At 35.6% G+C, this 12,500-nt stretch overlaps 1 protein-coding gene across 8 annotated transcripts in view; it reads right to left on the bottom strand.

Annotated features, from left to right (window-relative positions):
• LOC135201449 (rap guanine nucleotide exchange factor 4-like) overlaps positions 1-12,500 on the bottom strand; it is a 725,795-nt gene that overhangs the window by 262,585 nt on the left and 450,710 nt on the right. For 6 of the 8 annotated variants that reach the window (XM_064230397.1, XM_064230399.1, XM_064230401.1 and 3 more), the window contains 2 exons: positions 10,893-10,946; positions 1,256-1,399 (listed from right to left, as the gene is read on the bottom strand). In XM_064230397.1, the coding sequence (XP_064086467.1) occupies positions 1,256-1,399; positions 10,893-10,946 (198 nt within the window). The remainder of the gene's footprint in view (positions 1-1,255; positions 1,400-10,892; positions 10,947-12,500) is intronic. The other 2 variants (XM_064230398.1, XM_064230405.1) reach the window with 1 other exon arrangement.

The raw sequence follows: 12,500 nt of genomic DNA, 5'->3' as shown, positions 1-12,500 counted from the left end.
ATATAATACATATATTATATATATATATATATATATATTATATATATATAATACATATATACATATATATATATATATATATATATATATATATATATATATATATATATATGTGTGGTGTATATATATATGAAAACGCAACTATAACTGCCAAACTGTGGCACATGAAAAACCTTAGCACTCTCTAAACCACACGAAAGAAAGAAAACTAGTATTTTATTCCCGTCCTTCACAATACTCTTCACTTACTGCGAGATCAAAGTTCATTTTACCAACCTCAAGTTGAAGGTAACGAAATATCTAGTTGCTCAGTCATGAGAGCGAATGTAATTATTCCTTGAATACCAAAGTTTTATATGATGTTCATGATGTTCAGTATTGTTGCTATCAACCAGAAAAGAAAAGGCAATCAGAAATGGAAAAAATTCAACAAGGTGATTAACCTACTTGCTAACAGATTCTGTCTCTTCAGGTTTTCGGACGCAGTTAGCATTATTACCGAAATCATCTGCATAGTTCTTTCACAGACAACAGAAAGATGCAATTTTTTTCTAAATGCATATACGTGGCAGTAACAGTACACAAAGATATAAATCTGTCTTCCGACCAAGAAATCGAAATTTGATCGATTGTTCCTTAGAACATAGTGAATAAAATTGTTTTTAACCGTAAAATTCCGATCATCGGTGTTTGGGTAATCCTCGCAAGACAGACACATACCGAATAAAAACCTAAACGTCATTTCCTGAAATAAAAATTGCCATTTGCGTATCCATACATTTTCAAACTGAACCCAGAGCATCCCGCTTATCATAATAGGGTCTCAGAAATACAATCTCCCTAGCTAAAAAAAAAATAAATAAAATAAAAAGGAGAGAGAGAGAGAGAGAGAGAGAGAGAGAGAGAGAGAGAGAGAGAGAGAGAGAGAAACCAACTCCTGATCTGTATTATTAATTCGACTAATCCATGATCCAGCCCTCCTTGCTTTTCTTGTTAACCTTTTCATGAACTATTTACTTAATTGCGGTTTTTTTTCATACATTTCGTCAAGAATGAATAGTCTTTGGATGCCGACGACCCATGAAGACTGTCACACCAGCCTATTTGAAAAAAAAAAATTAACATATACTGCCCCTCTGGCTTGCCACCACCACCACCCATGCCACGAAGGACATCAATTCCAAAAACTCCCAAAAATGATGAAAATCACCTGAAAAAGAAAAAAAATTGAAAGAAATCAAAGCTTCCATCTTACCTGCCATATGTACCGGAAGTCCTTCTGCTCCACCCTCAGGAGTTCGCAGTTCTCCCTCGTGATGATGGTACTCTTCCTAGGGGCGTCGTTGAGGACGCTCTCCCCAAAAGTCGACCCGGCGCCCATCTCGCCCACGACCCCACCCTGGTCAAAGAAAAGTGGCGGTTTAAGAAAATGTTATTTCGATCATTTGCAGGTCACTTCGTCCCTGTTTTGCATGGAAAATAAAACAAATATACATTAATATAAATGTAAGCTTGAATTTAACGGTATTTAGTAATCTTACATTATTGACATAATAAAAAAACATGAACTAATATTTAGTAATGTATACTGGATTGAACTGGAAAATGGGGCATGAATAAATTTCTACTTTCCAAGACGATGCATTTTGTAATGAAGATTCAACAATTACCAAAACTCATCATGTGAACACAAACGAATCATTTTACGTCACCTTCCTACACATGTGAATGATAATCAATTCCGTAATTGTCTAAAAGAAAAGCTTGATCTAGATGGATTGCACAATAAGCTCATTCCTCTACCCTTAAATCAGTTTGTTGTTTCATTCAGATGTAGGACTTACTCAATAGTGCGTTACTCGAAATGTATCCAATCAAATCTGTTATCATGAAAGTCTTCCAATGCTTAAAATCTCTACGTACGCTACTGCGCCCGAATTCTTCTTCTATAACTAAAATTTTACCCCTACGTTTAATAAACTGTTGGCTGACTCCTAAGATGTTCTCCAGAAACCTCCTGGCTCATATGAGTTTTTTTTTTATCTGGGAATAAATGAAACTACAGATATAGGTATGAGTGAATGGAAATAGCAAAGATCCCATTGCCTTTTCGAGAACCATCAAAACAGCACCATGATGCCTCATTCATATAACGTCCTCTCTCTCTCTCTCTCTCTCTCTCTCCTCTCTCTCTCTCTCTCTCTCCTCTCTCCTTCCAGATATGTATCTTTCTTTGTTACTCCGATCCACCTATCATTAGTCTTATTTTTTCTTCTCTCTCACCAATTCCCTTACCCTCCATTTATCTGGCATTTTATCTAACTGTGTGAGCGCAGCTGTTCTTGTTTAGATCGAATGGCCTCCCTCCTTGTCATCTATCTTTGCAAACTCCCCTTTTCCTCCTCCTAGAGAAGCGAAAATGTTGGCACTATTGCCCTATGTTTTAACTGGAGTAATTTTTCACCTCTCGGTAATCTTTAAATAAAGAACAAATTAACGCGTTACGTAAAATCTTCAGATAATAGGACTCGAACTTTTGCGATGCTAGATAACGTTTCACCAACTTCTTGATCGAAATCTAATGGTAAGTACACGAAGATTAAATGGAAATAGGTCAATAGTTAGTCATGAAATACCTGAATAATCGGGGTATCCATGGAATACTAAAATTATCTTCTAAATTGCTATGACTTCTTTTCTTAAAACTCAAAGTCCAAGAATTTCTTAATAAATAGTATCCACACTTAAAACATTCTCCTGAATATCGGAAAAAATAATGTAAAAAATATGGCAAAAATTGATTATCCAGAAAATCCACACGTAAATAAAACAACTATGGTTTCCCAATTCTGTACCTAATCTCAACTAAAGATCAAGAAATACCTATGCAGCTCTTATGTTGTCGTAAGTAGGCGTCTTTTTCATAACATTCGACATACCAAACATTTATATTTTCATTACCAAGGCTTGGTACTGCTTACTCAACCAGTGTCTTGAGACTTTTGACCTAAGGTCCAACTTATATTACACTTCGAGTCCGACTTCCCTTATAACGTTTATAATTTCTCTCAAAATCTAGACCATTCATTCCTATTACTTGTTTAGGTGATTGTGGCCAGAGGGGCTGTCATTTACTTTCCTTTTTTTTATTATAAATTCGATAATTATGACGGGCCTAAATGCCAAACTCTGTTGAAAAAATAAAGATTTTACCGATTTATCATCTAATACATAGTACATCTTTTTCAATTTAATCATTTTAGACCCGTCCAATGCTGATGAATGCGTCCTTCACATAAAATAAACCCATTAAAAAAATTAAAAAGGTAATTTCAAACAAACCAAAAAAATTTAAATATTCCTATTTCTAACAAAGATAAACGAAGGAAAAATAGGGAATAAGTCACCTTTTGCTGCTGGCATAAAAGAAAACACAAGAAAGTAAAACTGAGAGTATACATTTCCAGTGGGAACGAAAGAAAACAAACTTTCACAAAGTTTATGCTCTCGAGCGCCTACGGGAAAGTCCCCAAATTATGAGGGCGGAGAAATTCTCTTAAGTTTTCTGTCGGGTAAACCGATTTTCGAGAGGAAATCTAGTTTATGCGACAGAAGGTGAATTTATATATTATCGCTAAATGCTACGACAGCATTAAATGCCATGACAAACAGGCACTTGATTTTGGCCAGACACTTGGATTGGCTTTAAAAGAGAGAGAGAGAGAGAGAGAGAGAGAGAGAGAGAGAGAGAGAGAGAGAGAGAGAGAGAGAGAGAGAGCAAACCCCATTAACTCTCCATTGCTGAAGCAAAAATATATATCCTAAGTAAAACACAAACACGTCATCCTTTACATACCTAATCTGATGGTCCCACCAGCATGATGTTGGACCCGTAACATATGAACTGTGCTGCCTCACCCACATCCATACTGAAGATACCTTTTGCTTCTACTGAAAGGCCTCTCATTTCAACACCTTTGCCAAGTCGTCTATATAGCCCTCTCTCTCAGCTACACACATACAAAATATATATATATATATATATATATATATATATATATATGCAAACATACATATACATATGTATATATGTGTACATAAAACGCAACACGAAAATAAGACTAAGAAAATCACGAAGATATATACCCATTCACCCACAGGATAGGCCTAATGCAGAAAAAGGCCTAGGCTAAATTCCACACTGATACTCGTGGGATACAGGTTCCACCTAATAATAAGAGAGAGAGAGAGAGAGAGAGAGAGAGAGAGAGAGAGAGAGAGAGAGTAATCGAAAGGGATTCAGAGGCATTCAGTGAAATATATTTCCATTTATTTGGTGATAAAAATATAACGTAATATTTCACTGTTTCCGATGAACCAAATACACTTGCGAGTGGTGTCAAGGACTGAAATGTGTTCAGGAATAGATTTTACGCCACAAAATATACAATTGCAGGATTTAATTAAACACTGAGTCACTTCAGGGATGAAACGTGATTCCTATCGGAGTTTACAATATATTCAAAATTCTTTTCAGGGGAAAATACAATAACGTTAATTTCAAAAGACAGAGCACCCGAACACAGCTATTGTTCAGTTCAAGAGTTAAAACGCAGGATTCATTTCATATACGAAATACATTCAGTGCTGCTACTGAATTAAGATGCCCTTATAAAATCATGTGCTCTTGCTCATAACACCTATTACATAATCAAGACTCTGAGAGCGAAATTATCTTTATGATTCGCTTTAGGTAATAAAAGGCAAAATACCAACAGACGAGCCCAAAAAAATGCATAATTACGAAGAACTATAATTACACTTAACCTAAAGCACACAAGGCAACAAACTAAGGATTAAAAAGTGATGCGTTAACAAAAACGAAGTCTTTTGAAGAAATTACATATAGTATATCTCAGGACGCTGAGAGAGAGAGAGAGAGAGAGAGAGAGAGAGAGAGAGAGAGAGAGAGAGAGAGAGAGAGAGAGAGAGCCTTTAACGTCGTTCCCATGACTACCAAATTAATAGGAAACTCAATCCTTCAAATGGGATACAGGAATTCCTTAAAATACATATAGAAATAAGCAAACGTACTCTAAATTCTACCGTTCTTTTTCTTTCTTCCATTTTCACACAAAAGCTGGGTTCTTCAACCTAGTTCTTCCTCATTTCCTCCCACCTGTTGTACATCGCAAGCTGCAGGCTTTATTATTTTTCAATACCTGTCACTCATTATTTTTTCCCGAGGAACATTCTTCCTGGAAGGAAAAGGCTCCTACGTACCCTTTCATAAATTGAAAGGATTCTATGAATGTAATGAGGACAAACACCTATAATATAAACGAAGTAAAATATGAAAAGATGCAGAAATAGGAGGAGTTTATGAGGCCTGCAGAATTTGAGGGAAGGGCATGGAAGTAGCACGAAGAGTTTGCTGGTATAGAGGCTTGGGAAGAATAAAGAAATGCAACAAGTGGTAGGATGAAGCAGAAAAACGGAAGTTGTCTGAGGCGCAGCTGCAGATGCTGAGATGTATAAGAAGAGGAAGGGGAATAAAGTAACCCACTGAGTGAAAAGTCCATTCTGCAGTAGATTCCCTGATTTACTCCTAAATTCCATTATATATGTATATATATATATAATATATATATTATATATATCTATATATATAATAATATATATTATATATATATATATTATATATATAGATTATATACATATATAATGGAATTTAGGAGTAAATCTGGGGAACTACTGCAGAATGGAGAAGACCTCATATTATAAGGAATGCAGTAGAGAGAGGCTTGGAAACAAATGGACCTTAAAAACAGAATATGCTACTGGTACAAACTGTTTAGAAAAAATACTGTCCTGTATTAAAGGAATTAGTATTCTAAAATAAACTGCCGTTATGTGAGAACACACACTGATATGTAAATATCAGAATATACACAGAGGTTACTGCAGCTGTCTGGAGGGCACTTGGGAAACAAGTACAGGCGCCATAAGTTGTGGGATCACAATCATAATGTGGAGTGGGATTTGTGGCTGGCATGGGTTTGTAAGGTTTATCTAGATGCGGAAAAGGTTCCAAAAGGAATGGACGAGAGGAATACTCCATCTTTTTCATCAAAGCAAAAAGGTCACAGGTACTTCAGAATAACAGGGTGGTAACATCACTGAATTTAGCAAAGGTGAATAGCGGGATTTTGCTTTAGAGGGTAACACCAATAACAGAGATGTATAGAAGTACATTTAGACAAGGAAAGGGTATACAGCCCTAGTTTCTCTTACAAAACAATGGTGAAAAAGTTTGATATCTTCAGCGGTGACGATGCAAACCCAGGTCGAGAAAATCTTATTATTAGGGCTGTGTCAACGCACACTAGTCAAATTAACCATACTTTCTTAGGACGCTCAATCTTACACGACAAAGGTTAAGCTAAAGATTCTGCAGTGCCTTTTTTCATTTTCTACAGAGCCAGTTGTTTTTGGTTTCGAACGGAGAGTTTATCTAATTAAAAACTTCTATTGCTGGCCTCTCCTTTTTTTCTTGATAGTCTCCAGTAGTTCATTTATCTTTCTTTTTTCTCCAATCAATATCTTTTTGAACTTCTGGTAGAACACATTAGGCCTTTATTATAATAATGGATACTTGGTGGGATTAATTCCTCATGAATGGAGTTACTTTGTAAAATCAGAACTTAACTCAGCGCTAATTACTTTACAGTGGACATTTATAATCCTCTATAGGCTTCCTTCCCTTAACACTTAATGGTTAACGAAGTGTTTAAAGCTTTAATGTAAAAAGGATCCATTTAACTGCTTATTAATCCTTATGTCTCGCAGACATTTCTACATCTTCAGCGAGGATTTTCTACAGTGCTCAACAAATGAGGGCAACTTATTCAGCTGCCCTTAACGGCTGTTAACACTTACTTCCTCTATTCATTATTTCTGAGTGCCTAGTTGGTGCGGCTGTCGTTAGGCGGTGTTCGCACACACAAGGTATTATGTATCTGTAGTATGTTATGGTTATAGTAGATTCACATCAACCTTGCATTTGATGTCTAGGCCAGTCCCTTACGACGCTCATGATTGGCTGTTGATAAGCCAATCACAGGGCTGGAAACACCCAGACTCTCGAGAGTTCACATGGGTAGGATCTATGTTCCACCTCCTCTGAGGGATACGTCTTTCAAAAGTCTCCCTCAAGAGAGTTGGAACAAACATCCTGCCTATGTGAACTCTTAAGAGAGACTGAGAGTTTCCAGCCCTATGACTGGGTTATCAATAGCCAATCAGGAGCGTCGTAAGGTACTGGCTAATCAATAGCCAATCAGGAGCGTCGTAAGGGACTGGCTTAGATATCAAATGCACGGTTGATGTGAATCTACTATCATCAATAATGTTTGAAAATATACTTAGACAGTAAAATTAATTATAATAAACCACAGTAGCTAAAATGTTCTCCCTCTCTCAGTCAATATATAGAGAACAGAATAGAATGTAGAATCTAAGCCACGGGCCAAGCGCTTGGACCAACGAGGTCATTCAGCGCTGAAAAGGAAATTCGCAGTAAAAGGGTTTGAAAGGTGTACCAGGTGGAAAACCTCGCAGTTGCACAATTGTTAGAGAGGGTGGACTACATGTGGAAGGAAGAGAATTTGAAAGGAGATACAGTAAAAGGAATGAAGGAGGTTGCAGCTAGGGGCTCAAAAGGACGGTGCAAAGACCTTCAAGTAATGCATACACTGCACCACGTGAGGTACACGGACGGCGCTAGCACCCTACGGGGCTCATTCAATATAAACTGTTAATGTTATATTGTTAATTCATATACCCAACATCCTTGACAAACTGTACAAACTTGCAAACTGTTGTCACAAACGCCAATGTCATGGCAATTATACTCCGTTTTTTTTCCATCTGTCCATCCGCCTGTGGTGTTTGCACATGGTAACACTGCATCCCGGGCTTTAAATAATATCCTATTTTGAATATTAACGGTGTAATTCACATACAGTAAATTATTAAAACACTTTTCAGTTGCAAATGTACACCCAGATATCCTTTTATTTACCTAAAACTTACACATCGCCTAACTATTTAAAGCCTGGACGCAGTGTTAGCATGCGCGACCACCTCAGGCAGATGGACAGATGGAAAAAAACAGAGTATAGCTGAGGCAACTCTTATCATTTGAGCATGTCTAATCAAATGTCCCTGGTCTTTGTTTTGCTCACTGTTTTGTAAATTAATTTGCTGTATACATATATATAACAAAGACTTAATGAACCAAGGGTAAGAAGCCTCAAAAATAGATATATCCTATTCTAAAATTTTAAAATTTCTTCAACTGCATAGCCATGAAAGCGTATTATGTCATGTCATCTATATTTAATGCTATAGAAATTATGAAGAACTCTCCAGTGTGTGTGTGTGTGTGAGAGAGAGAGAGAGAGAGAGAGAGAGAGAGAGAGAGAGAGAGAGATTAACATTTTGAAGTCAGAATCATATATATATATATATATATATATATATATATATATATATATATATATATATATATATATATATGAAGACGAGTATTTTTTTCCAATTTTACAGTTTATGACAGACAATGGCTATGTGCATTATCGGTTACTTATAGTTTTAGTTACATAAGGGAAGAAACAATATCCTACATATATATACATTGCAAGACCAAAATTCTTTCTTTCCAAACCTAATACTTTTCATGATGTTTGTGTGTTTGATGGTATTATCATCAATGGGGAATTAGCTTAAAATAATTTCTCTACAACTATTGCATAAGAATAATAGCCTCACTCGTGAGCGAAACGTTTGGATGGCATCTTCAAAAAAATATTTTTGTCCAATGGCACCAGCAAAGATGGCAAGCGTGGAATGCCAAACGAAGATTGCTTTCATCTACAGCTACTATATGCATGCAAGCAAACGGGGCTCGAAGGATTACCCCCCTATTTCATCACCATCTATTTGGTGGAAAGAGCTCACCTTTCGGTGATATAAAAGGAGCTTTCTTAAGTGGAAAACAAGGAGACACAGGGGAGGGGCGCTGCGGGTAGGAGATGATGATGGCTGGTAGGGGTAGGGTTAGTGGGAGCGGAGGAGCGGAGTAGGAGTTTTACCAGGCGGAGGAGGACGGAGGAAAATGTTACAGTATAACGAGGAAAAAGGGGAAAGTTGAGGAACAGGCAAAGGACTTGGAGGAGGGTGTAAGGGAAGAAGTGAAGGAATATAAAGAGGAAGGAGGAGGAGGTGGACGAGTATAAAGAGGTAGGAGGAGATTAAGGAGGAAGTGAAGGAATATAGAGAGGTACGAGGAGGAAGTTGAGGAAGAAGTGAAGGAGTGTAAAGAGGGAGGAGGAGGATGTTGAGGAAGAAGTGAAGGAATATAGAGAGGTAGAAGGAGGATGTTGAGGAACAGGTGGAGCAAAAAAAAAAAAAAAAAAAAAAAAAAAAAAAAAAAAAAAAAAAAAAAAAACAAAAAAAAAAAAAAAAAAAAAAAAAAAAAAAAAAAAAAAAAAGAAAAAAAAAAAAAAAAAAAAAAAAAAAAAAAAAAAAAAGTGAAACATATCAAGGAAGAGGGGTAAAACTGTTAAGAAACAGGCGGAGCATAAAGAGGGAAAGGGATGAAACAGGAAGATGTTGAGGAACACGTGAAGGAGTACAGAGAGGTATGGAAGGATGTTGAAGAATGAAGGAGGGAGGGGGAGGGAGGGGGAGGGGGAGGAAGTTGAGGTCGAGGTGAGGGGATATAATGCTGCCCGCATGCGTGACCACCGAAAAATGCCATGCAATTGAATTCTAACAGTGAATAGATGATTTTTTGTGCATCGAACTTGGAATTGTGGTTCTGAATAAATAAAAAGAGTTAAATGACAAATCAAGTATTAATATCACTAACAGGTGTTCAATTGCTTATATACAAGGACCTCAACTTCATTAGAATAATTTAACACGATTCGTTTTGAATTAATAAAACTTGACGACACTTTTTTCCACTTCCTTGAATCTAATTTTAATTAGAGGTTTATGACATACTACTGCTCAGGTGTTACACGATAATCCATGCTATTATTCACGCGCCATTTAAACTGGGAAAAATATGATATTTTCGGAAACCTCCGCTCGCATCCCATGAGCGTGGTAACAGTCAAAACCAGAATTATAATTATGATAGTAAGCTTATCCGAGTGAATTCTCGCTCGAGAACAAATGTTACTTAACCTTACATTGGCCTCAGGTAACAATGAAAGTGAGTTTACAATTAACTTCAAGCAAAGGAGTTCCTATTGATAATTCATCGAAATACTACAAATTACAATGAATAACAAAGCCTGTTCTTTCCTCAATCGCAATTATAATGATGTTAATCAAATATTACTCATTCAACTTCCTAAATCAGCAAGTACATAGACTCGTTTCAGTAACATTGGTTGAAAATGAATTAATATAAAAATACAACAGTAAAAGCAACAACCTTTTTAATAATACCAAAGCTTAAGTTTTTATATACTGCCTTGAAAAACATAAAACAACCGGCAGGGTAAATATCACATAAAAGCCATTTCATTAAGTATCGAAATTAAGAACAGCTGATATGATAACATCAAACGGGAAAAACAGCAAGAAGCCTGAAAATGAACCAATAAGAACTAGAACTCACTGTGCGTAATAACACCGACATGCATTGTTTTGATTTGGGAACAGAAGTACTACACCATCATACGTCTCGGCTAGAAACATCAACAAGCTAATAAGCACTCTTCATGATTGCAGTAAGAGCGAAATCAGAATCGCCTGGCCATGCAATTGTCGCCTTCGTGGGCGTTTCCGTCTAAAACCCTTCTATGTTTACTCACCGGTTTTGAACTTAAGAACTCGAAACAATTCCAGGGACTTGAAGACCGTCTTGGCTGAGGAGTTAAAACATCACTTCAGAAAAATATCTCTGAATCTGGGTTTTATAAAATATCACTAAGGAAAAAAAGGGGGTGTTTTAATATGGTTTCTAAACAATTACCACTGAAGGAAAAATGGTTTTTGATATTGCTCTAAAAATCACTAAGAAAAATGGTTTTTGATATTGCTCTAAAAATCACTAAGAAAAATGGTTTTTGATATTGCTCTAAAAATCACTAAGAAAAATGGTCTTTGATTACTATTTTCTAATAATTACTACTGAAGGCAAAGATAAAAAATATGATGTTATAAAATATCACTGAGAAAAAGGGCCTTGGCATCAAGGTTTCTAAACATTACCACTGAACAGAAAGGACAAGGAACTTGCCTTTGACAAAAATCATCACTAAATTAAAAGGTGTTTAAATCTGATCCCTAAAATTTCACTAATGAAAAAGGCCAAATAATTTGGTTTACAAAAAGTATCACTGAGAGAAAATGGCTTTAAACGTGATTTAAAAAAAATTTTCATTGACGAAAAAGTTAAAAGAATTTATCTTTTTCAAAACATCACTAAGAAATAAGATTTTTAAAACTAGTACTTTCTGAAATTTAGTGCAAAAGAGACAGGTAAAGGAATTTGTATTTTATAAACAATATCACTAAGAAAAGCGGTCTTCAAAAAATTACCAATGACGATAAATGCTGGAAAACTATATTTCCACAAAATAACACGCATAATACTTATTTTAAAAACTTGTTGTCACCTTGTCAATAAAATCAATACACCACAAAGAAAAATGACCTGTGAATGTGTTTACTAGAAATCTTACCTTCGAAGAAAAATGTCTCAATGAGGATTTCAAAAAAAGTATCACTAAGAAAACAAGTTTCAAAATCACTAAAGAAAGCCCAATCAATCTAGTTTAAGGTGACATACCACTAGAGAGAAAAAAAGTCACTGGATATGGTTTAACAAATACCAAAAAACCTCCCCTCACTTACGCAAAAGAATCCGGTATCTGTTGTCTTAAGTTACACCTGATGCAAAACGAGATTCAAGTTTCTAGAAAATACCATTCGATAAAAATTATTGGCAAATTTCAAAAATTAACAACGTAGTTACTTTAACAACAATTTCAGTTTCCAAATATACCCATCAGAAAATTTTCAAAGAGGCCTCTGGAAAAATTCTGGGAAGTTAATTAAAGGAACCTTTTGAAATTAAGATTCCGAATATCATCCACGATACAACTAGAATGCGGGTTAATAATAAGAGCACCCATGAAAAATAAGAAACTCGTCTTAAACGAGAACTGTTTAGGGAAAAAAATCAAATAATTTTTATAAAAGTACCTACAACCGATTTCTCCAATAGTTACAAACGATATAAAAGAAAAAAAAATTTAAATCCCTTTCCAAGCCAGTGAACCTGGCTCCAAATTTAACCGGAAGGAAAGGTCAGTATACCGAAAATCAACATTTATTGAAAATAACTGAAACATATATATATATATATATATATTATATATATATATATATATATATAATATATATTATATATATCA

The sequence above is a fragment of the Macrobrachium nipponense genome, chromosome 28 (assembly GCF_015104395.2).
Source record: "Macrobrachium nipponense isolate FS-2020 chromosome 28, ASM1510439v2, whole genome shotgun sequence".
Taxonomy (NCBI): Eukaryota; Metazoa; Arthropoda; class Malacostraca; order Decapoda; family Palaemonidae; genus Macrobrachium; species Macrobrachium nipponense.
Note: the sequence above shows the minus strand (reverse complement) of the source record. Positions and strands in the feature narration are given on the sequence as shown.